The sequence below is a fragment of the Eubalaena glacialis genome, chromosome 5 (genome assembly GCF_028564815.1).
Source record: "Eubalaena glacialis isolate mEubGla1 chromosome 5, mEubGla1.1.hap2.+ XY, whole genome shotgun sequence".
Classification (NCBI taxonomy): Eukaryota; Metazoa; Chordata; class Mammalia; order Artiodactyla; family Balaenidae; genus Eubalaena; species Eubalaena glacialis.
In genome coordinates, this window is record NC_083720.1 from 113,345,690 (window position 1) to 113,372,800 (window position 27,111).

Sequence of the window (27,111 nt, forward strand, 5' to 3'; positions counted from 1 at the left end):
AAGGATAGTTCAGCATCCACAAATCAATCAACATGATACACCACATTAACAAAACAAAGGATAAAAATCACATGATCATCTCAATGGGTTCAGAAAAGGCACTTGACAAAATTCAACATCCATTTATGATAAAAACTCTCAACAAAGTGGGTATAGAGGGAACATACTTCAACATAATAAAGTCCATTTATGACAAACCCACAGCTAACATCATACTCAACAGTGAAAAGCTGGACACTTCTCCTCTAAGATCAGCAACAAGACAAGGATGCCCACTCTCATCACTTTTATTCAACATATTGATAGTTTTGGAAGTCCTAGCCACAGCAATCAGAGGATTAAAAGAAATAAAAGGAATCTAAATTTGAAAGGAAGAGGTAAAACTGTCACTGTTTGCAGATGACATGATACTATACATAGAAAATCCTAAAGATGTCACCAGGAAACTACTAGAGCTCATTAATGAATTTGGTGAAGTTGCAGGATATAAAATTAATACAAAGAAATTTGTTGCATTTCTACACACTAACAATGAACTATCAGATATAGAAATTAAGGAAATAATCCCACTTACCATAGCATCAAAAAGAATAAAATACCTAGGAATAACCTACCTAAGGAGGTAAAAGACCTGTAGTCAGAAAATTGTAAGACACTGATAAGAGAAATTGAAGATGACACAAATAGAGAGATATACTGGGCTTATGGTTTGGAAGAATTAATATTGTTAAAATATCCATACTACCCAAGGCAATCTACAGATTCAATGCAATCCCTATTAAAATACCAATGGCATTTTCCACAAATAGTCCTAGAATTTGTATGGAATCACAAAAGACCCCAAATGGCCAAAACAATCTTGAGAAAGAAGAACAGAGCTGGAGGTATCACACTCCCTGATTTCAAACCATACTACAAAGCTATAGTAATCAAAACAGTATGGTACTGGCACAGAAACAGACACTTAGATCAGTGGAACAGAATAGAGCATCCAGAAATAAACCCATGCTAATATGGTCAATTCATCTACAATAAAGGAGGCAAGAATATAAAATGGAGAAAAGACATTCTCTTCAGTAAATGGCATTGGGAAAACTGAACAGCTACATGTAAAAGAATGAAATTAGACCATTTTCTTACACTATATACAAAAATAAACTCAAAATGGATTGAAGGTTTAAATGTAAGACCTGAAACCATAAAAATCCTAGAAGAAAACATAGGCAGTATGCTCTTTGACATCGGTTTTTGCAATATTTTTTTGATCTGTCTCCTCAGGCAAGGACAACAAAAGCAAAAATAAACAAATGGGACCACATCAAACTAAAAAGCTTTTGCACGGCAATGGAAACTATCAACAAAAATGAAAAGGTAACATACTGAATGGGAGAAGATATTTGCAAATGGTATGTTTGATAAGGGGTTAATCTCCAAATATATAAAGAACTCATACAACTCTATCAAAAACCAACAATCCATTTTAAAAGTGGGCTGAGGACCTGAATAGACATTTTTCCAAAGAAGACATACAGATGGCCAACAGGCACATGAAAAGATGCTCAACATCAATCATCAGGGAAATGCAAATCAAAACCATAGTGAGATATTATCTCACACCTGTCAAATGGCTATTATCAAAAAGACAAGAAATAATAAGTGTTGGCAAGAATGTGAAGAAAAGGGAACCCTTGTGCACTGTGGGTGGGACTGTAAAGTGGTGGAGCCACTATGGAAAACAGTATGGAGGTTCTTTAAAAAAATGTTTAAATACGATTACCTTACCATCCAGCAATTCCTCTTTTGGGTATTTAACCAAAGAAAACAAAAACACTAATTTAAAAACATGTGTGCTCCCCCATGTTCATGGCAGCATTATTTACAATAGCCAAGATATGGAAGCAGCCTAGGTGTCCATCAATAGCTGAATGGATAAAGAAGATGGGGTATAAACCCACAATGGAATATTACTCAGCCATTAAAAGTATCGAATTTTGCATTTTGATTGGACAACATGGATGGACCTAGAGGGTGTTATACTAAGTTTAAAGGTCAGACAAAGACAAATACCATATACTACTTATATGTGGAATGTAAAAACAAACAAACAAATGAACAAACATAACAAAACAGAAACAGAGTCATAGATACAGAGAACAAACTAGTGGTTGCCACAGGGGAAGGGAGTGGAGGAATGGGTGAAATAGGTGAAAGGAATTAAGAAGTACAAACTTTGGGACTTCCCTGGTGGTCCAGTGGTAAAGAATCCATCTTACAATGCAGGGGATGCGGGTTTGATCCCTGGTCGGGGAACTAAGAACCCACATGCCTCGAGGCAACTAAGCCTGCACACCACAACTACAGATCCCACGCACCCTGGAGCCTGCGCGCCACAACTAGAGAAGAGGAAAACCTGCTCACCACTAGAGAGAAGCCCGTGCACCACAATGAAGAGCCCTCGCACTGCAACAAAAGATCCCACATGCCTCAGTGAAGATCCCGTATGCCGCAGCTAAGTCCCGAGGCAGCCAAAAATAAATTAAATAAATAAATTAAAAAAATAATTTTTAAAAAAGAAGTACGAACTTCAAGTTATAAAGTAAGTAAGTTACAGGAATGCAATGTACAGGCATACCTTTTGCATCAGGTTCCAGACCACTGCAATAAAGTGAATTTCACAATAGAGTGAGTCACACAAGTTTTCTGGTTCCTCAGTGCACATAAAAGTTTACACTATATATGCTTACACTATACTGTAGCCTATTAAGTGTGCGATAGAAATATATTCAGAAAAACGATGTACATACCTTAATTTTTAAATATGTATTGCTAAAATGTGCTAACCATCATCTGAGCCTTCAGTAAGTTGTAATCTTGTTGCTGTCGGAGGGTCTTGCCTCCATGTTGGTGGCTGCTGACTGATCAGGGTGGTGGTCACTGAAGGCTGGGGCTGCTGTGACCATTTCTTAAAATAAGACAGCAAAGTCTGCCACATCGATTGACTCTTTCTTTCATGGACGATTTCTCTGCAGCATGTGGTGCTGTTTGATAGCATTTTACCCACATAGAACTTCTTTCAAAATTGGAGTCAGTCCTCTCACACCCTGCTGCTGCTTTATCAACTGAGTTTATGTAATATTCCAAATCCTTTGTTGTCATTTGAACAGTCTTCACAGCATCTTCACCAGGAGAAGATTCCATCTCAAGAAACCACCTTCTTTGCTCATCCAGAAGAAGCAACTCCTCATTTGTTCAAATTTTATCATGACATTGCAGCAATTTGGTCGCAACTTCAGGTTCCACATTGAATTCTAGTTCACTTGCCATTTCCACCACATCTGCAGTTCCTTCTTCCACTGAAGTCTTGAACTCCTCAAAGTCATCCATGAGGGTTGGAATCAGCTTCTTCCAAACTCCTGTCAATGCTGATATTTTTACCTGTTCCCGTGAATCACAAGTATTCTTAATGGCATTTAGAATGGTGAATCCTTTCCAGAAGGTTTTTTATTTACTTTGCCCAGATCCATCAGAGGAATCACTATTTATGACAGCTATAGCCTTATGAAATGTACTTCTTAAATAATAAGAATTGAAAATTGAAATTGGTCCTTGATTCATGGGCTGCAGAATGGATGTTGTGTTAGCAAGCATAAAAGCATTAATCTCATTGTCCATCTCCATCAGAGCTCTTGAGTGACCAGGTGCGTTGTCAATGAGCAGTAATATTTTGAATCTTTTTTTCTGAGGAGTACTACATATTCAGTAAACCGTGTTGCAATCAGATGTGCTGCCAGGTAGGCTTTGTTGTTCCATTTATAGAGCAGAGGCAGAATAGACTGAGCATAATTCTTCAGGGCCCTAGGATTTTCAGAATGGTAGATGAGCATTGGCTTCGACTTAAAGTCACCAGCTACATTAAACCCTAACAAGAGCGTCAGCCTGTCCTTTGAAGCTTTGAAGCCAGGCATTGACTTCTCTTCTCTAGCTGTGAAAGTCCTAGAAGGCATCTTCCAATAGAAAGCTGTTTTGTCTACATTGAAAATCTGTTGTTTAGTGCAGCCACCGTTATTAATTATCTTAGCTAGATCTTCTGGATAACTTGCTGCAGCTTCTTGTTGCAGCAGCACTTGCTGCTTCACCTTGCACTTTTGTGTTACAGAGATAGCGTCTTTCTCTAAATCTTATGAACCAACCTCTGTTAGCTTAAAACTTTTCTTCTGCAGCTTCCTCACCTCTCTCAGCCTTTAGGGAATTGAAGGGAGTTAGGGCCTTGCTCTGGATTAGGCTTTGGCTTAAGAGAATGTAGTGGCTGGTTTGATCCTCTATCCAGACCACTAAAACTTTCTCCACATCAGCAATAAGGCTGTTTCACTTTCATTTCTGTGTTCACTGGAGCAGCACTTTTAAATTCCTTCAAGTACTTTTCCTTTGCATCCACAACTTGGCTCACTGTTTGGTGCAAGAGGCCTAGCTTTCAGCCTATTTCTGCTTTTGACATGCCTTCCTCACTATGCTTAATCATTTCTAGCTTCTGATTTAAAGTGAGAGACACGCAACTCTTCCTTTCACTTGAACACTGGGACCACTGTAGGGTTATTAATTGGCATGATTTCAATATTGTTGTGTCTCAGGGAATAGAGAGGGCTGAGGAGAGGGAGAGAGATGGCGGAATGGCCAGTGGATGGAGCAGTCAGAACATACACAATATTTATCAATTAAGTTTGCCATCTTACATGGGTGTGGTTTGTGGTACCCCAAAACAATGACAATAGTAACGTCAAAGATCACTGATCACAGGTCATCATAACAAATATAATAATAATGAAGTTTGAAATCTTGCAAGAATTACCAAAATGGGACACAGAGACAAAAAGTGAGCAAATGCTGTTGGAAAAACTGGCGTCTATAGACTTGCTCGACAAAGGGTTGACACAGCTTTCAATTTGTAAAAACAAACAAACAAACAAAAAACCCCCACAGTATCTGCAAAGTGCAATAAAGCGAGGTCTGCCTGTATAGTTGATAATATAGTAATAACTTTTTATTGTGATAGATGGTAACCAGACTCATAGTGGTGATCATTTCATAATGCATAAAAATGTCAAATCACTATGTTGTACACCTGAAACTAATATAATATCATAAGTCAACTACACTTCAATAAAAATTTTTAATAAATAAATTAAATAACGCTGAAACATTGCATCAGTAATACCATAGAACATAGCATTTGGTGCAATGTCTCCAACAGGGAGGAAGTCGGGGAAGGTGAGAGTTGGGGACAGGGTTCCAGGGGTCAGAGGTAAAAGGGGGGGCCAAGTCTTTCGAGGGCGACTCTGAATGAAGTTTGGGGTGAAATGCAGGAGAGGGGCTTCAAGAGGATGAGGAGGGAAAGGACTGAGGGCGAACAGGGCCCCCTGCCATTGTTCACCCTTGTGTGCAATGTGCCAGCACCCCCTATCTTCTCTGGGCACCAAGCCTGGGCCCCCCAGCCCTCCTCCTTCCACCCTCTCTTCTTGTTCCAGTGGACAGGGCCCTTGTACCACGGTGTCCCAGGAATGGAGCTGTGCCCCCATCCTCTTCCCACATTCTCTCGGGCACGAAGCAGCCGTGTGGCCTTTCTGTAGTTTTTCTAAGGGCTTTTACTGCCTGGAATGAGGGAAATGAACAGGGTACATGGCTCTTTCTAGATCATCTCCACTCTTGCCCTCCATCTCCATACTCTTCTTTCTCCACTTGGACCCTGTGGGAAGAGGGAAAGGCCTTAGGAGTCATCATGGTGAGTGTGGGACACACAAAGGACCCGTCCATATAGCAGAAAAAACAAGTCTGAGGCACTCTTGTTCCAGGACTGGGGGGTGGGGTGCTGTTTGAGTGGAGAGGCGATGGGGTGAGGGCTGGTGATGCCTGCCCTGGGGCTGGTGCAGCAGGAGCAGGAGGGAAGAGAAACTCCTGGGGGTCTCTCCTCTAGACTTCTCTTCCCATCTTTTGCTTGCCTCCAAAGTACTCCTGCCAAAACCACTCTAAGCTAACCTAGGGCCAAATGAGAAAAGGAGGAGAGGAAGGTAGGCAGGGTCCCATATAGAATAACCAGTCCTGAAGGCCATTTTTACATAAGAAGCATAAATAAGTCACAATGAATTTACATATGCATATACACAGAAACACATGTGCATGATAGTACTGTTTATATACTGCTTGTTGATAGTGTATTAAAACTCGAGATTATTATGGGGTTTAGCTGATATAATATACTCATGTTCTGTATATTGCATAATGAATAGAATTTTAGAAACTAAAAATTGACTTATAACAATGTTCTAAAAAGGTAAAATATTTTATAGTATAGTAACAATGTTCTAAAAAGGTAAAATATTTTATAGTATAGTATTTTATAGTACGTGTTTTGTGCTTCTCCCCATTTTTTACTCCACAGATTGGTCTACAAATGGTTTCTTCTCATCTACAAAGTCAGCTGTGCATTTGGTGCTGTGGGTTATTTGGCTATCATGTTTACAATGTGTGGATTCAATTTATTTTTCAAGTAAGTATCTCCAATTAAGACATTCATATCTCCAAGCACTTGCTTATAACATTCACCTGGTCAAGTTCTCTGTCTCTGCAAGCCATGTTTGGCCCTATACTTTTCCACGCACACGTTGTTTATCGGCCTATCATTGGTATCATAGATATTACTGGGGAAAACCAGGAGAAAAGGAAGAGAAAACCCACAGATTTAAAAGTTTTCCAAAAATTATAAGCTTTAAAGAGAATCTATACGTGGTCTATAAGTTTAAAAGATCACCATTAAAAGCAGGCTGACAGGGATTCCCTGGTGGCGCAGTGGTTAAGAATCCGCCTGCCAATGCAGGGGACATGGGTTTGAGCCCTGGTCCGGGAAGATCCCACATGCCGCTGAGCAACTAAGCCCGTGAGCCACAACTACTGAGCCCGAGTGCCACAACTACTGAAGCCTACATGCCTAGAGCCCCTGCTCTGCAGCAAGAGAAGCCACCCAATGAGAAGCCCGTGCACTGCAACGAAGAGTAGCCCCCGCTAGCTGCAACTAGAGAAAAGCCCGCGCGCAGCAACAAAGACCCAACGCAGCCAAAAAGTAAATAAATAAATAAATTTAAACAAACAAAAAAAAAGTAGGCTGACATTTATGGTAGAGTAATTCTTACTGAACTACAAATTTCCCTTCCACAAAATTCTGAAGTGTCATTTCCTTCTATAGATCTTCTTCCTTAAAACCTCTAGAAGTATGCTGTCGAATACAGTAGCCACTAGCCTATGTAACTATGGAGCACTTAAATTATGACATAAGAGGTGCTGTAAGTCTAAAATACACATTGGATTTCAAAGACAGCAAAAGAAAATAATTTTTCTATTGATTATATGCTGAGATGATAGTACTCTGGATGTATTCGTGAAATTATTTCATGTGTTTCTTTTTACCTTTTTAGTGTGGCTACAAGAAAACTTTTAATTTTGTCCAATCTATATTTCCACTGAACAGCACTGCTCTAGAATTTTGTTTCTGGTATCCATGAAATCCCTTTTGCTGGGAGCAGTTAGGAAAAGAGGAAACTGAGTACTGAAACTTTCACTTAAGGAGAGGTGAAGAGATAAAAAAATAAGAAAGTCTAGGGAGAAATAAAGGAAATTGGGATAATAATATCTATGACTCAGAACCGTGCTCCCATTGTGAAGATGGTTGCTGAGATGTGCTATGGGTGAGGGCAGAGCTGAGGCGGTGTAATCAACCTATGTCCTGGAAAGGGAATGTAAGACATACCGCACAGCCATGGAAAACATCTCAAATGAAAAATTCCCTGGAAGATCTGTCACATCAAAGTTACTCTAAATCTCTAGGACCTTAACAGAAATTCAGAGGCAGAGGTCAGCAACCCTTAACTCATAAAATAAGGAAGACAGGGCTTCCCTGGTTGTGCAGTGGTTAAGAATCCGCCTGCCAATGCAGGGGACACAGGTTCGAGCCCTGGTCTGAGAAGATCCCACATGCCACGGAGCAACTAAGCCCATACACCACAACTACTGAGCCCACGAGCCACAACTACTGAGCCCACATGCCATAACTACTGAAGTCTGCACACCTAAAGCCTATGTTCTGCAACAAGAGAAGCCACCTCAATGAGAAGCCCGTGCACCGCAATGAAGAGTAGTCCCAGCTCGCTGCAACTAGAGAAAGCCCGCGTGCAGCAATGAAGACCCAACACAGCCAAAATTAAAATAAATTTTAAAAAATACTTTAAAAAATAATAATAATAAATAAATAAAATAAGGAAGACAATCAGATGGAGAGTCAGCCCTGGGAGGAAGGGCTCTTCCTATGGCAACATAGCAATCTGATTTTATAAGTATTTCATGAAACTTTCAGAGCGGGAACTCCTACCATTCTCTAGCAGGAAAGGGATAGAAAATAACTGTACAGATCTATTATTATTAGTTTAAGCTATAGAAAGACACTGATTTATTTTTTCAGCATACTGTCTGTATTACTTTAATGAATGTAAAAGTATTCATAAGGACTTTTATGAAGTTACTTGGGAATAGAGTTGCCCCAAGATTATTATCCATACAATTTTAAGATCCTTAACCAGGAATTCTCCTATAGTGAGGCATTCAAAGAATCTAACCCTTCCAATGGGAAGGAACTATTTTTTTCACTACTAATTTTTGTTGAGCATTATGGTATTAAGATTCTTTTCTGTGGAACCACGAGGTCATTGCTACACTTTTTATCAATTAGATTATAAATACGTGCTCCCCTGGGTATGGAGGGAAGGTCATCTTCATTCTTCCTCACTGCCCCAATTCTCAAATATTGAAAGGATGAAACCACCCGCTGTGTTGGAATTCCCGGTTCGCATTACCAAAAGATGACTGACCTCTAGGTCTACACAGCTCTCTGCCTTTACCATTTCCTCCTCAAATTAAGAGTACAAAAACTACCAGAAGAAGGTTCCAGAGACAGACTACCCAACGCCTCTCCTCTCTCCACTTCCTTCCCAACTCAGTCAGACCCACCTACATCCATTGCTAGTATTTGAGACTGTTTACAGAGATAGCACATCAAAAGTGCAATGATTAAGATCCAGATATTACATTAGAAGCTAATCATTTACTTTCTTTTTGAATTTTTATTTTTCTTTAATACAGCAGGTTCTTATTAGTTATCTATTTTATATGTATTAGTATATATAGGTCAATCCCAATCTCCCAATTCATCCCACCACCACCAATCCCGCCCCCACCCCCGCTTTCCCCCCTTGGTGTCCATACGTTTGTTCTCTACATCTGTGTCTCTTTTTCTGCCTTGCAAAACTGTTCATCTGCACCATTTTTCTAGATTCCACATATATGCATTAATGTACAATATTTATTTTTCTCTTTTTGACTTACTTCACTCTGTATAACAGTCTCTAGGTCCATCCACGTCTCTACAAATGACCCAATTTCATTCCTTTTTATGGCTGAGTAATATTCCATTGTATATATGTACCACATCTTCTTTATCCATTCATCTGTCAATGGGCATTTAGGTTGCTTCCATGATCTGGCTATTGTAAATAGTGCTGCAATGAACATTGGGGTGCATGTGTCTTTTTGAATTATGGTTTTCTCTGGGTATATGCCCAGTAGAGGGATTGCTGGGTCAAATGGTAATTCTATTTTTAGTTTTTTAAGGAACCTCCATGCTGTTCTCCATAGTGGCTGTATCAATTTACATTCCCACCAACAGTGCGTGAGGGTTCCTTTTTCTCCACACCCTCTCCAGCATTTGTTGTTTGTAGATTTTCTGATGATGCCCATTCTAACTGGTGTGAGGTGATACTAATCATTTACTTTTTAAAGAAACCTTTACCTTTAAAAAAGAAATAGGGGTTGTCATAGAGAATACAAGTGCATTTGAAATATGATCCAACTTGCAAAAAGATTTTTTTTATTAACACACGGCAACCACGGCATAGCAGCAAAGAGCCTCAAAATTTGCGCTTGATTCCTGGTTTCGTTTTGTACCAATTGTCATGTTAAGCAAATCATTTTTTCTAAGTCTGCATTTTTTCAAAGGTAAATTGGGGATAATAATATCTATCTCAAATATTTTTAGGAAAGATAAAGTATTTGAAAGCATTCTGTAAAATCTAAGTTTGATAGCAGGGATTCTCAACCCTAGCTGCTGTCCCGACCTCGGCCCAGGCCACTTAAATTAGAGCCCCTGAAAGTATCAGTATATGTTTAAATCTCCCCCAGGTGATTCCAATCTACAGTTAGGGCTGAGAACCATTGGACTATTAAAGAGGTTCCTAATGTTAGCGGACCACTACAATCACCTGGTGTCTGGAGAGCCTCCAAAAATATTGCTGCACAGGCCCCCCACCCCAGAGAGCCTGATGTAATTGGCCCAGGGTGCAGCCTGGGGATGGAGGTTTTTACAAGCTGCCCAGGTTTTTCTACACGCAGCCAAGCTTGAGAACTGCTGGTTAGAGTTGGCTTGTCTCAGCACTGCAGTCCTAAGAAGCCTTTAAACACTCTCAATAATGACTTTGTCCACTTAGCCCTGAGTAGTAAAATTTGAATGGAATTGAGAGAATTTTAAATTCTTTCATTTAAAAAAAAAAAGAAACATTAAACAAATAAATGGGGGCCCCAAGGCTCTATTAGATACCATGGCAGCAAATAGTGGGTTGGCCAAAAAGTTCGTTCGGGGTTTTGGGCAAACCGAATGAACTTTTTAGCCAACCCAATACTTTCCAAGCTGCAGCCCTCACCCATCCCCGCAAATGCCACGTCCTTACTTCCCTTCACTGTTGTTTTCAATAGAATCAAGGCTAGAGATTCCATGGATTTTGGCATCGTGCCCTTGTTCTATGGCCTCTACTATGGAGTAATGGGGAGAGACTTTGCAGAGATCTGCTCAGATTACATGGCTTCTACTATAGGGGAAGCATTGCTTTCATTCTTTGAAATCATTTATGGTACATGGAAAAATGGTCTCATCTTACACATTTGCATCCATTTTCAAAAACAGATAAGTCTTTTTTGGTTCTGTCAGCCCAACTGCTCCCTGGATTCTCCTGGCATCAGATTATCTGGAAGTAACCATGTCTAGCATACTCCAATTGCCAACATATAAAGGATTACTAAAAATTAATCTAAAAAAATAAAAATAAAGGATTAGTAAAAATTCAGCAATAACAAAAACTCTTGATCTCTGTTAATGCAAATAAAAGTCATATTTGATGCGCATAAAACACTTTAGAATCAACCAATGCCTCAGAGTAATACTCATCATAAAGATATGATGTTATCATTATCATTATACAGCAGTTATCATTATACAGCATTTGAAGAAGTAGAAGACAAAAAAAGTGTGCTAAATGTATTCTAACTGTAATATTCTTCCCTGGAATTTAAAAAAATCCCTAATAGTTTTTTTTTAACTCTCTTAAAATTAAAACTCAGAATGGACATACTTTCTGGTTAGATGGATTCCAGATTCAGATATTAGGAGTATCCATCTGTGTCTAACACATGCACATCTCTTAAAAACTTGCATACCAAGGGCTCCAGGGAAGACCCAGTGGTTTCAGAAATTCCACATCTCTGCCCTCTACCAGTCTTTTGGTACACAGCCAGATGTAAAATGGAAAAACCAGTGTGAGTGGCAAGAGAAGAGTGAACTTCTGGACTGTTGTTCTCCCTCTCTTTATGGGAGAGGACTGAGTAAACAAGACCTTGACTTCATCTCCCATCTCTGTAGGCTCCATCTTACTCTTTTCCTAGAGCCTGGAATCCAACTTCTGTAGTGAAATTCTGGAATCGCCCTGGCATGTGTAATCTCTAAGACAACTGCCTTTCTTATAAGGTTTAAGGTAAGCACAGGAGGGAGCATTTTCACTCCTAGTTCCTCCAACAAAAACCAGAGTCATCCCCCCTTTAAAAAATTCCCAAAGCCTCTTGTGCTTGTTTATGGACAGGAGAGGAAGAGAAGAGTTGTATATCCTCTGTTCTCCAGTGGACCAGGAAGAAGAGATTTAACCTGGCAAGACAACCAAGTCTTTAAGCACCAACATCCTGGAGATTTCTCACCTGACTCCACCCCACCAGTCTTCAACATCTTGTCATCTCCTGTCATCCTCTTTCCAACCACCAGATACATAAAAACCCCTGCCTCGAGCCATTGGCACAGCCATCTGTGACTTAAACTGATGGGGTGTGTGTGTGTGTGTGTGTGTGCATGCACACTTGTGACAGAGGTAAAGAGGAAGCAAAGGATGAGCACTCTCCATTCTCACCCCAGCGCCTAAGCCCCACACTAATTAAGTCAGACTCTGGGAGTGGAGCCAATGCATCTGCTTTGTTTTAAAAGCTCCCTAGGAAAAGGAATGAGCTATTAAGCCATGCCAAACTTGGATGAATTGTAAATATATATTGCTAAGTGAAAGAAGCCAGCCTGAAAAGGCTACATACTATACGATTCCACTTCTATGACAATTTGAAAAAGGTACAGCTATGGAGACGCTAAAGAGATCTGTGGTTGCCAGGGGGTTAGGGAGGGAGCAGGGTTGAATGTGTGAAGCACAGGTAATTTGTTAGGGTGGTGAAGTTATTCTGTATGATACTCTAATGGTGAATACATGACACTATGCATTTGTCAAAATCAACAGTATTTTATAGCAGAAGGGGTAAACCTTAATGTATGCAAATCTTAAAAAATCATTTAGGATGTCAGGGAATGCCAGGATAGAATGTAGACTGTGACAAAAGAGTTTAACTGTATTACAAATGTATGAAATAACCTCACTGAAGGGGGTGGGGGGAAAGTGCTGACCTAAGTCACTTTGAAATGAGTGGAGATCTAAGATTAAAAGCAAAAGGAACTATACATAAGCACTGTATGCTAGTTCATAAAGTAGTTTCCCTCAGGGCTATGGGTTAACAATTTTGATACCACTATACATGTATTCTGGAATTGGACTACCAAGTAAATGGAAGACCGATTGTGGGAGCTACATTTCTTACTCTCAGAAGCTTACATACAAGCAAGGAGAAAAGGGTAGAATGATCTATGTAGTAATGGATGAGTCAAAGACACCAGTCTGAACTCATGTTTAGCTTAATGTATCTTAATGTAGATGATACATATAGAAATATTTATAGATATGTGTATACACATGGGTTAGTATATACAGACATATTTCCTTGCTCTGTCAGCTATGAAGCCCTAGAAGCAATGACACCTCAGTAGCAGTGAGCACACCGAGTACCCAGATCTTGGTTTGTAATACCATTCTATAATAAGAGGAAGCAGTGCTTCTTGGAAAAATGGCTGATTCTGATCTTGGCAGGGAATATACAATATGAGCCTGGAGTATCTTGTAGTGTCAGAAAGTAAGGAAGTGCTCAAAAAAAACCCCACACAAGAAAAAACCCACAATGATGGGGATATGTCAAAGAGACACAGAAGCCAACTGAAAGAGATCCCAATGGCCAAAGCTGAAACAATTTGAGCAACACAATAGTAGGTAGTAGTAGTAGTAATAGTATTGGGTTATGACTCAAAGTATAGAATAAATATCCATGAGTCCATAGTGACATACATAAATGATTGGATAGATAAATAAATAAAATAAATAAATAGAGGAGAACAGACAAATCTCCTATGCAGAAGAATTCCACATAATTTATGTAGATACTCCACCCTTAAGAAGGTTGTGTGGTTAAATGTTATGTGTCAACTTGACTAGCCTCTGGTGTCCAGTTGTTTGATCAAACACCAGTCTACATGTTGCTTTGAATGTATTTTGTAGATATGATTAACTTTAAGGGAAAGAAAATACCCTTGAAAATATGGATGGGTCTTAGCTAATCAGTCGAAGGCCTTAAGGGCAAAAACTGAAGTTTCCCAGAGAAGAAGTAATTCTGCCTTAAGTCTGAAATAACTCTTTGCAGAGTTTAGAGCCTGCTAGCCTGCCCTCCATGTTTCAGACTTCCCAGTCCCAAGTCTTTAAAATGAGTCTCTCTCTCCCTCTCCCTCCCTCCCTCCCCTCCCTCCCTCCATCTCTCCCTCCCTCTCCCTCCCTCTCTCTTTCTCTCTCTCTCCACACACACACACTCATGCATATCCTATCAGTTCCATTTCTCTGGAGAACACTGACTAATGCAGAGGTGGAGCATAACTTATAACTTCCCACTCCTTAAGTGTGGGCTGCTCATGGTGATGATGATTTCCTTCCAAAGAGTACAGTATAAAAAGAAGTAAAAGGACGAGTAGCTTTATAGTGGAGAAATTTGACAACCACTACCTCAAGCTAGGTGATCAAGGTCAACATCAACAGTGACGTCATGTTGACTGCATGTACCCTTGCTACGGTGTGGTAAGAATGGCACTTCACCTCTGTTATCTTCCTCCCTAAAACCATAACCCCAGAGTAATCAAGAGAATAAACATCAGCTAAATTCCAATTGAAGGACATTCTACAAAATACCTGCCTCCAAAACTGTCAAAGTCAGAAAAAAACCAAAGTCTGAGAAACTGCCAAAGCCAAGAGGAGCCTAAGGAGACACGATAATTAATGGTATCCTAGGTGGGGTTTTGAAACAAAATAAGGACATTAGGGGAAAACCAAGTAATCTGAATAAAGTATAAACTTTATTTCATAATAATGTATCAATGTTGGCTCATTAATTGTGACAAATGTACCATACTAATGTAAGATGTTATTCATAGGGAAACTTGGTATGGGAACTCTGTACTATCTTCGTATCTTTAAGTTTAAAGCTATTATAAAATAAATATTTTATTTTTAAAAAAGCTTCTGAGACATTCTAATGTGCTGCCAATGTTGAGAATCACTCCTCATCCACAGCCCTGGGGAGACGCAGTGCCTTAAATTAGGGTTCTGGATGCATTGCCTTCTAATGGGATTAGTCTGTGTGCTCCGTATAATCACTTGGGATTATATTAAAATTTTAATTATATTAAAATTAATTAAAAGATACATAGATGCCTGGGTTTACTCCAGATCTATGAATCAGAGTCTCCAGGAAAATAAAGGGAAGGGTCAGGCTCTGGGTGCGCTTAAAAAGCTTCCCGTGTGAGTCTGAACTTACAGCTCTGGATAAAAACTGTTCCTCTCAAAGGATTCCTTGGTGGGGAGGTTAGGTAGTTATAATTAGCGATGTGCTTTGGGTCCATTTGGGGTTCAGTGGGGTTTTGCCTAGAAACCTTTACCCCACAGTGGCATTGTCCCTATGGGAAAAAGTGTTTCAAGTTCTAAACCAACAGAGAAACAGTAAAGACTATGTTCCCAAGCCTGGCAGTGGCTTCCCTGTGTTCCAAGAATGGTGGTGCTCTGTGCTTTTCCCCCAACAGTTCTACAGAGTCAGTGGGATGCCCACCAGGAGCTTGTCAGACAACATCTGTGCCATCTGTGGGCAGAAGATCATCGTGGTGCTCGATGAAGAAAGACCCATTGAAAACACCTACCAGCTTTCGTGCAAGCATGTGTATCCTTTTCATGGGAGACCCTTTGGTCTTCATCAAGCCAGTGCCAGGAGGCAATTTTCAGATAATCTGTGTCGGGCGTGGGAGATAGCCAGTCAGGGAAGACTGTCTCATCACTTCCCTTCTCCTTCCTCTCCTCCCCTTACCCCCACCCTCTGCCTTGCTTAACGCTCATCCCCAAACCCCAAGCCTTTATCCTCCCACCCATCTTCTTTTTGAGACTTTCTGGCAATCCCTGCTGAATAATGAACTGCTCTTAATTAGCAGGAGGTGAACCTCCTCCTCCTCCAGTAATTTCTTTTTTAAAAAGGAATCTTCATGCCACACAGACAGGAGGGCTACAGCATCTGTGCAGAGGCTGGCTGGGAAAGCTGGCGAAGCTATAAGCGAACAGGTAGCCAAGAAGGACAAGAGAGAGAAAGGGTTGGGGAGTGAAAAACAGAGTGAAGTTTCAGGTGCAGGGAGGAACTCAGGACTCTCCAGGTGGAGCCCGTGTCTGAGTCTCACAGGAACAAGAACGACAAAGTGGTGTTCTTTGCCTGGAAATAATCCTTAGGAACCTGCTTGTGTCAACAGTGGTGATGGGGGAAGCCAAGTATCAGCTTTGGTATTGAAAAGAGGATAACATCACAGGCAGCAGGACACCTTAAGTTACACAAGGAGGGACCAAAACGTGAGCACCCAATTCTTGGACTATTTGGTCCCTCTGCCTATGGGCTGTACCCCAAATCGCTATCTACTGGCTGAGGGATCTTTAGGTATTAGGGACCAGACCAGCCTGGGCCTGGAAACCAGCATCCTCTGGGACTCCAGTAACCGTGAGGAAGATCTCCATGTGCTGAAAGATGCTGAGGTCAAGAGCCCAGCAGCCTGCCCTGCCTGAGCAAGTAACTCTGGATACCAGAGTTGTGTTTGCGTTGGCCAACAATCAGTATTTTAATTCTTTTCTTAAGAGAGGGAAAAAAAGGCATCATTTATCTTTATTTTATAGTACAATATCAATTTTATAATATTGCTATGCACTCAGTCCGGTCAAAGTTCTGGCATTATGAGGTGGTTAAACCATCTGTCTTTTGCCTCTGGAGCCCACCTAACTCAATCAGTAATACCCTAGATGTGCAGCACTCATGATTTGATTCTGTTTAATCTGGACAGATTCCATTTATTCAATCCTGAGAGTCAAAAACTGGACCAAATTCATCTGAAATGTATTATTCCAACTTTTAAGTCTTAACATTTTAAGGTGAGAAACACAAAGATACCCCATGTGGAAGTCTATGTGGTTTCTCAGTGTGATACCTTTCCCAAAAAACTATCTTAGTAGATAGTTTTAAGTATGATTTACTTTTCAAATGTTGGAACAGAGCCCCTTCTGCCATTTGCAAGTGGAAGTATTTTCTCTCTCTTCACCTTTAAAAGCCCTTAGGGATTGTTGTACATGTGTGCATATGTAATCGAAAATGTAGTCACCTTTAAATTTGCTTTGCAGGGAGTATTATTAATGGCCCATTTTAGCATGAGTCATATTAACAAGGAGTGGGCAAACCGGAATCATATTAACAAGGGGACGGGGATCTGAGTCTTGCTCTGCGGCAATTCTACCAGTGTGCAAGCTTTGCAGACGAGATTTTGAAGATGAAAGAGAATATTAAAGAGGAGATGGACATTTCGATGCTGGCTCGATGACCCCTGAATGCCATACCTATCTGGAAGAAGGGGCTGTACTCCAGCCCTTTTGAATGAAGAGCTGTATGGGCTGTGATTCAGAATCTTTGTTATAGTACACTGTATGTTAACCCAAGCAAGTTGCAAAAGTGACCCCAACGCCAAGAACATAAAAGAGTGGGAACTCTTAGTTGCACACAGATCTAATATTGAGGAATCATCTACATGGCCTTGACTTGCCTCCACCTTCATACCCTCCGTCTGTTAGAGAAGGAACATGATTGTTGTTCACACAGGTGTGTAGCAGGCCAGGCAGCACATTGTGTGATCTTGATCCAGAAAGCCACACTGGGGTCAACAACTGTAGAAATAAATCAACATGATGGATCTCATTATAGTTAATCATTTTACCCAAATCTATAAGCTGTGGAACCTGGGGGAAATACATTTGCAAAAGTAATTGGTTTTGAATGATTCATTCAAATATTTGTTCAATAAATAGGCATTTAGGCACTGCTTAAGGTGCTGAGCACAAAGATGGATGAGTCATGGTCCCACAGGTAACATATTACCCGGAGAGAAATGTAAATACACAGAAAGTCATGACACAGAGTGACTTGTGCTCTGTAAGACTCCGTCCCTGGTGCTGCAGGAAAACATACAGTTCACTGGCAACTTTGGGGCCAAAGGGTCAAACTTTCTGGACAAGGGGATGTGTACAACTGAATCTGTAAATGCCTAGAGTTTTAGATGTTCATTATAGGTTTATATTCTATTAAAAAATAACTGGCCCTTTATCAGTAATAAAAAGTTGAGAAAAAACTTATGAAGCTAACAGAAATATTTGCACAAATTCTTGACCACAAATAATTTAAACTTGTCTAGTGCCTAAGACAAGTCTGGTTACATACATAGTAGGTAGTGAGTAGGTGCACAAAAAGCCGAATGGAGAGATTCTACGGTAAACACAGAAAAATGCATGATAAGCGAGACAGAGAAATACAATGATATGTATACGTAAGACATTCCTGTAAAAAACCATGTCCACATTCTTTATCTAATTTAATCACAAGAATTGAGTGAGGTAAGAACACGTAAGGCCAAGAAGATCAGTAAATTCCTCAGGGTCATAAGCTATTGCAGCTCTGACTCCAGGCTCCTCTGGGACTTGGTGGTTCCCTTGTCCTGCAGAATCTCCCTAAGAGAGTGATGGACACAACTGAGTCATAGCCGAGAGCCATTCCCACCTCCGCCACTCTGCCCTACAGGTGGGATCACTTCCATTACATCATGATGAAGCAGACCTTGCCCTTTAATATCCAGAAGCTTCCCTGACAAGATCCCTAAGCTTTCATGAATTCTGCATCCGAGGTTGGTGTATTGTTGGTAAAAAGCAGACGTGCCCTTACTGCAAAGAGAAGGTCGATTTGAAGAGGATGATCAATAACCCGTATCCTTTTTTATAAAGTTATGAAATATTATCTTAAATGTTTTTCTGGTGATGTATTCTTTAATCTAAACTTTCCTTATCTTCATTATAGGTACAGCAGAAAACATTCTGTTCTCCCTAACCACCTATTTCAAAACAACTTTCTGGTTTCTTTTCTCCCCTGTGCTTACGTTACTATTCTAGTTAGGAAGTTAAATGCCAAAAAAGATACATTCTACTCTTTATATTCCACGTATTCCACTATTAGGGCTTTAGTGGAAATGTGATGGGACATTGCAAAAGATAGGTGAATATATGGAAGGATAAGATAGGTAGGTAGGTAGGTAGGTAGGTAGGTAGATAGATAGATAGATAGATAGATAGATAGATAGATAGATAGATAGATAGATAGATAGATAGATAGATAGATAGATAGATATAGACAGATAGATAATAGATAGATAGATAATAGATAGATAGGCAAACAGATAGATGATAGGTAACAGGTGGATGGGACGAGTGGGAGGGGAGACAAATAGATTAGAATTGAAATTTTAAAGGCCCCAAATGTGAGCTAGAATAGAAAAGTATTTTTAAGGTGTACCAAATTGTATTATTTCCAGACATGAGTAGGGGTTTTTCCCCTGAATTTTGGCTTTTTTAATTCCTTGCTACAGCTCATCTTTTCTTAGGCTAACCTAAGTAATAATAATATTGAAAGGAGTGAAGACCTACTACAGATTTGCTCAGCAAATGGCAAAAGGATTTTTATAGACAGCAGGGATCCCTAACTGGATAAATCCAAATCTCCTTAAGGTCACAGGAAGTGAATGTCCCCATCCAGAGCTGACTACAAAGACTTAGCCCTCAACCCCCCACTGGCGCAAGACCAGAGTGTATATCTTCCAGGGGTGTAAATGGAACTAAAACATATCCCCCCTTAAGCAGAAGAGCACTGAGGGGATGGTTTCCGCCTGCCAAGTACTCGCTCTTCTCCTAAGTGACAGCCTTACTGTTCCTTCTGAGTTCCAGTCACCTGCATTCACAGTGCTAAAGGAGACCCCCACCCTGCTCCCTGCCCTGCCGACTCTTCAAACCCTAAGTGTTTAGTTTGAACCGGCAGCTGTTGGCAGCAATGCCCCCATCTCTGGGGACTGCAAACCAAGGAAGGACTTGCAAGCAGGGCAGTGGAGGAGGCAGCGTGCGTGGGCCGCTGGATCTCGGAGCCGCACGCCATCAACAGAGAGCACCCTCTGTGGCCACCAGCTCCCTTCCCAGGCCTAGCCTTCCTCGCAGAGTCCCTGCGAGGTAGGTACAGGCAAGGCTGAAGGCCTGTCATGCACCTTCCTCTCCTCCACTCATCCTAACACGAGTCCAGAACAGCTTTTGGTTAATAACTTACTTGTGAAACTGCAGTACATAAATCTTTGTTATAAAATTGGTGATATGATCATAAATGTCACCTTAACAATCATTTAAGTAACAAAGGACAATTGGTTTCTCCGAGAGAAAGAAATGGTCTTGAGAGAAGAAACTTTTGAATACTACATGTACTCTTTTTTTTTCCCTATGAGATACAGAACTTTATTTCTGAATGTAACATCCTAACAACAATCGTCATTCTTCTAAGGCAGCTAAAGAAATACATGTACTCTTTATTGAGACTCAGTGTAAGATAAAAGCTACATGTGAAAACTCTGCCTTTCTGTGTGGAACATTGCTAACAGAGATACCGGGTATTAATTAAGTTCCCTTAGTACAATTTATCAAAGATACGAGGATAAAGTATGTAGTATCTATGAACTAATGTTTTTCTTTGTAATATGCAATGAGTTCCCTCTGATGAGCTGACAGTTCTCCTGCCAGAGCTGTTTTTGCTCACTACGGTAGTTCCCATTATTCTTGGTTTTCCACTGTAACCATTCCCCTCTTTCCTATTTTTTTTAGTATGTGACCATGGCCTTTAATTCTTGTTTGGGATTATGATATTTGGGGATTTTAAAGTGGATGGATTCGATTTATTTTTGGAAATTAGGTGTAGTGTAAATAACAATGACTATTTCTGCTACGTGGCTGTAGGTAGAGCAACCTCCTTAACTGAGATTCAGCTCGGAGCACATACACTTTTTTCTTTTTTTTTTTAACATCCTTATTGGAGTATAACTGCTTTACAATGGTGTGTTACTTTCTGCTTTATAACAAAGTGAATCAGTTATACATATACATATATCCCCATATCTCCTCCCTCTTGCATCTCCCTCCCTCCCACCCTCCCTATCCCACCCCTCTAGGTGGTCACAAAGCACCGAGCTGATCTCCCTGTGCTATGCGGCTGCTTCCCACTAGCTATCAGTTTTACATTTGGTAGGGTATATATGTCCATGCCACTCTCTCACTTTCTCCCAGCTTACCCTTCCCCCTCCCCGTATCCTCAAGTCCATTCTCTAGTAGGTCTGCGTCTTTATTCCCATCTTGCCCCTAGGTTCTTCATGACCATTTTTTGGTTTGTTTTTTAGATTCCATATATATGTGTTAGCATACGGTATTTGTTTTCCTCTTTCAAACTTACTTCACTCTGTATGACAGACGCTAGGTCCATCCACCTCACTACAGATAACTCAATTTCGTTTCTTTTTATGGCTGAGTAACATTCCATTGTATATATGTGCTACAACTTCTTTATCCATTCACCTCTTGATGGACACTTAGGTTGCTTCCATGTCCTAGCTATTGTAAATAGAGCTGCAATGAATAGTGTGGTACATGACTTTTTTGAATTATGGTTTTCTCAGGGTATATGCCCAGTAGTGGGATTGTTGGGTCGTATGGTAGTTCTATTTTTAGTTTTCTAAGGAACCTCCATACTATTCTCCATAGTGGCTGTATCAATTTGCATTCCCACCAACAGTGCAAGAGGGTTCCCTTTTCTCCACACCCTCTCCAGCATTTATTGTTTGTAGATTTTTTGATGATGGCCATTCTGACTGGTGTGAGGTGATACCTCATTGTAGTTTTGATTTGCATTTCTCTAATAATTAGTGATGTTGAGCATTTTTTCATGTGTTTGTTGGCAATCTGTATATCTTCTTTGGAGAAATGTCTATTTAGCTCTTCTGCCCATTTATGGATTGGGTTGTTTGATTTTTTGATATTGAGCTGCATGAGCTGCTTGTAAATTTTGGAGATTAATCCTTTGTCCGTTGCTTCATTTGCAAATATTTTCTCCCATTCTGAGGGTTGGTTTTTTTGTCTTGTTTATGGTTTCCTTTGCTGCGCAAAAGCTTTTAGGTTACATTAGGTTCCATTTGTTTATTTTTGTTTTTATTTCCATTTCTCTAGGAGATGGGTCAAAAAGGATCTTACTGTGATTTATGTCATAGAGTGTTCTGTTTATGTTTTCCTCTAAGAGTTTGATGGTGTCTGGCCTAACATTTATGTCATTAATCCATTTTGAGTATACTTTTGTGTACGGTGTTAGGGAGTATCCTAATTTCATTCTTTTACATGTAGCTGTCCAGTTTTCCCAACACCACTTATTGAAGAGGCTGCCTTTTCTCCATTGTATATTCTTGCCTCTTTTATCAAAGATAAGGTGACCATATGTGCGTGGGTTTATCTCTGGGCTTTCTACCCTGTTCCAAGGATCTATATTTCTGTTTTTGTGCCAGTACCATACTGTCTTGATTACTGTAGCTTTGTAGTATAGTCTGAAGTCCGGGAGCCTGATTCCTCCAGCTCCGCTTTTCTTTCTCAAGATTCCTTTGGCTATTCGGGGTCTCTTGTATTTCCATACAAATGGTGAAATATTTTGTTCTAGTTCTGTGAAAAATGCCTGTGGTACTTTGATAGGGATTGCACTAAATCTGTAGATTGCTTTCGGTAGTAGAGTCATTTTCACAATGTTGATTCCTCCAATCCAAGAACATGGAATATCTCTCCATCTGTTTGTACCATCTTTAATTTCTTTCATCAGTGTCTTATAGTTTTCTGCATACAGGTCTTTTGTCTCCTTAGGTAGGTTTATTCCTAGATATTTTATTCTTTTTGTTGCAGTGGTACATGGGAGTGTTTTCTTAATTTCACTTTCAGATATTTCATCATTAGTGTATAGGAATGCAAGAGATTTCTGTGCATTAATTTTGTATCCTGCTACTTTACTAAAGTCATTGATTAGCTCTAGTAGTTTTCTGGTAACATCTTTAGGATTCTCTATGTATAGTATCATGTCAACTGCAAACAGTGACAGCTTTACTTCTTCTTTTCTAATTTGGATTCCTTTTATTTCTTTTTCTTCTCTGATTGCCCTGGCTAAAACTTCCAAAACTATGTTGAATAATAGTGGTGAGAGTGGGCAACCTTGTCTTCTTCCTGATCTTAGTGTAAACGGTTTCACTTTTTCACCATTGAGAACGATGTTGTCTGTGGGTTTGTCATATATGGCCTTTATTATGTTGAGGAAAGTTCCCTCTATGCCTACTTTCTAGAGGGTTTTTATCATAAATGGGTGTTAAATTCTGTCAAAAGATTTCTCTGCATCTATGGAGATGATCATATGGTTTTTCTCCTTCAGTTTGTTAATATGGTTTATAACATTGATTGATTTGCCTATATTGAAGAATCCTTGCATTCCTGGGATAAACCCCACTTGATCATAATGTATGATCCTTTTAGTGTGCTGTTGGATTCTGTTTGCTAGTATTTTGTTGAGGATTTTTGCATCTATGTTCATCAGTGATATTCACCTGCAGTTTTCTTTCTTTGTGACATCTTTGTCTGGTTTTGGTATCAGGGTGATGGTGGCCTCGTAGAATGAGTTTGGGAATGTTCCTCCCTCTGCAATATTTTGGAAGAGTTTGAGAAGGATAGGTGTTAGCTCTTCTCTAAATGTTTGATGGAATTCGCCTGTAAAGCCATCTGGTCCTGGGCTTTTGTTTGTTGGAAGATTTTTAATCACAGTTTCAATTTCAGTGCTTGTGATTGGTCTGTTCATATTTTCTATTTCTTCCTCGTTCAGTCTCGGAAGGTTGTGCATTTCTAAGCATTTGTCCATTTCTTCCAGGTTGTCCATTTTATTGGCATATAGTTGCTTGTAGTAATCTCTCATGATCCTCTGTATTTCTGCTGTGTCAGTTGTTACTTTCCCTTTTTCATTTCTAATTCTATTGATTTGAGTCTTCTCCCTTTTTCTCTTGATGAGTCTGGCTAATGGTTTATCAATTTTGTTTATCTTCTCAAAGAACCAGCTTTTAGTTTTATTGATCTTTGCTATCATTTCCTTCATTTCTTTTTCATTTATTTCTGATCTGATATTTATGATTTCTTTCCTTCTGCTAACTTTGGGGGTTTTTTGTTCTTCTTTCTCTAATTGCTTTAGGTGTAAGATTAGGTTGTTTATTTGAGATGTTTCTTGTTTCTTAAGGTAGGATTGTATTACTATAAACTTCACTCTTAGAACTGATTTTGTTGCATCCCATAGGTTTTGGGTTGTTGTGTTTTCATTGTCATTTGTTTCTAGGTATTTTTTGATTTCTCTTTGATTTCTTCAGTGATCTCTTGGCTATTAACTAGTGTATTGTTTAGCCTCCATGTGTTTTTATTTTTACAGATTTTTTCCTGTAATTGATATCTAGTCTCATAGCACTGTGGTCAGAAAAGATACTTGATATGATTTCATTTTTATTTTTTACAGATTTTTTCCTGTATTTGATATGTAGTCTCATAGCACTGTGGTCAGAAAAGATACTTGATATGATTTCAATTTTCTTAAATTTACCAAGGCTTGATTTGTGACCCAATATATGATCTATCCTGGAGAATGTTCCTTGAGCACTTGAGAAGAAAGTGAATTCTGTTGTTTTTGGATGGAATGTCCTATAAATATCAGTTAAGTCCATCTTGTTTAATGTATCATTTAAAGCTTGTGTTTATTTATTTTCATTGTGGATCATCTGTCCGTTGGTGAAAGTGGGGTGTTAAAGTCCCCTGCTATGATTGTGTTACTGTCGACTTCCCCTTTTATGGCTGTTAGTATTTGCCTTATGTATTGAGGTGCTCCTATGTTGGGTGCATAAATATTTACAATTGTTATATCTTCTTCTTGGATTGATCCCTTGATCATTATGTAGTGCCCTTCTTTGTCTCTTGTAATAGTCTTTGTTTTAAAGTCTATTTTGTCTGATATGAGAATTGCTACTCCAACTTTCTTTTGATTTCCATTTGCATGGAATATCTTTTTCCATCCCCTCACTTTCAGTCTGTATGTGTCCCTAGGTCCGAAGTGAGTCTCCTGTAGACAGCATATATAAGGGTCTTGTTTTTGTATCCATTCAGCCAGTCTATGTCTTTTCGTTGGAGCATTTAATCCATTTACATTTAAGGTAATTATCAATATGTATGTTCCTATTACCATTTTCTTAATTGTTTTGGGTTTCTTATTGTAGGTATTTCCTTCTCTTGTGTTTTCTGCCTAGAGAAGTTCCTTTAGCATTTGTTGTAAAGCTGGTTTGGTGGTGCTGAACTCTCTCAGCTTTTGCTTGTCTGTAAAGGTTTTAATTTCTCCATCAAATCTGAATGAGATCCCTGCTGGGTAGAGTAATCTTGTTTGTAGGTTTTTCCCCTTCATCACTTTAAATATGTCCTGCCACTCCCTTCTGGCTTGCAGAGTTTCTGCTGAAAGATCAGCTGTTAACCTTACGGGGATTCCCTTGTATGTTATTTGTTGTTTTTCCCTTGCTGCTTTTAATATTTTTTCTTTGTATTTAATTTTTGATAGTTTGATTAATAGGTGTCTTGGCATGTTTTTCCTTGGAGTTATCCTGTATGGGACTCTCTGTGCTTCCTGGACTTGATTAACTATTTCCTTTCCCATGATAGGGAAGTTTTCAACTATAATCTCTTCAAATATTTTCTCAGTCCCTTTCTTTTTCTCTTCTTCTTTTGGGACCCCTATAATTAGAATGTTGGTGCATTTAATGTTGTCCCAGAGGTCTCTGAGACTGTCCTCAATTCTTTTCATTCTTTTTTCTTTATTCTGCTCTACAGTAGTTATTTCCACTATTTTATCTTCCAGGTCACTTATCCATTCTTCTGCCTCAGTTATTCTGCTATTGATCCCTTCTAGAGAATTTTTTTAACATCTTTATTAGAGTATAATTGCTTTACAATGGTGTGTCAGTTTCTGCTTTATAACAAAGTGAATCAGTTATACCTATACATATGTCCCCATATCTCCTCCCTCTTGCATCTCCCTCCCTCCCACTCTCCCTATCCCACCCCTCCAGGTGGTCACAAAGCAGCGAGCTGATCTCCCTGTGCTATGCGGCTGCTTCCCACTAGCTATCTATTTTACGTTTGGTAGTGTATATATGTCCATGCCACTCTCTCACTTTGTCCCAGCTTACCCTTCCCCCTCCCCGTATTCTCAAGTCCATTCTCTAGTAGGTCTGCATCTTTATTCCTGTCTTGCCGCTAGGTTCTTCTGACCATTTTCTTTTTTTTTTCTTTTTTTTAGATTCCATATATATGTGTTAGCATACGGTATTTGTTTTTCTCTTTCTGACTTACTTCACTCTGTATGACAGTCTCTAGGTCCATCCACCTCACTACAAAAAACTCCGTTTCGTTCCTTTTCCTGGCTGAATAATATTCCATTGTATATATGTGCCACATCTTTTTTATCCATTCATCTGTTGATGGACACTTAGGTTGCTTCCATGTCCTGGGTATTGTAAATAGAGTTGCAAGGAACATTTTGGTATATGACTCTTTTTGAATTATGGTTTTCTCAGGGTATATGCCCAGTAGTGGGATTGTTGGGTCGTATGGTAGTTCTATTTTTAGTTTTCTAAGGAACCTCCATACTGTTCTCCATAGTGGCTGTATCAATTTACATTCCCACCAACAGTGCAAGAGGGTTCCCTTTTCTCCACACCCTCTCCCGCATTTATTGTTTGTAGATTTTTTGGTGATGGCCATTCTGACCAGTGTGAGGTGATACCTCAATGTAGTTTTGATTTGCATTTCTCTAATGATTAATGATGTTGAGCATTCTTTCATGTGTCTGTTGGCAATCTGTATATCTTCTTTGGAGAAATGTCTATTTAGGTCTTCTGCCCATTTTTGGATTGGGTTGTTTGTTCTTTGATATTGAGCTGCATGAGTTGCTTGTATGTTTTGGAGATTAATCTTTTGTCAGTTGCTTCATTTGCAAATATTTTCTCCCATTCTGAGGGTTGTCTTTTCGTTTTGTTTATGGTTTCCTTTGCTGTGCAAAAGCTTTTAAGTTTCATTAGGTCCCATTTGTTTATTTGTGTTTTTATTTCCATTCTCTAGGAGATGGGTCAAAAAGGATCTTGCTGTGATTTATGTCATAGAGTGTTCTGCCTATGTTTTCCTCTAAGAGTTTGATGGTGTCTGGCCTTACATTTAAGCCTTTAATCCATTTTGAGTTTATTTTTGTGTATGGTGTTAGGGAGTGTTCTAATTT

At 39.5% G+C, this 27,111-nt stretch overlaps 1 protein-coding gene across 1 annotated transcript in view; it reads left to right on the top strand.

The window, feature by feature from the left end:
* RNF175 (ring finger protein 175) overlaps window positions 1–27,111 on the top strand; it is a 73,425-nt gene that overhangs the window by 38,877 nt on the left and 7,437 nt on the right. Inside the window, 4 exon segments of the mRNA XM_061191032.1 lie at window positions 6,434–6,541; window positions 10,846–10,969; window positions 15,401–15,534; window positions 18,546–18,647. Of these exon segments, the coding sequence (XP_061047015.1) occupies window positions 6,434–6,541; window positions 10,846–10,969; window positions 15,401–15,534; window positions 18,546–18,647 (468 nt within the window).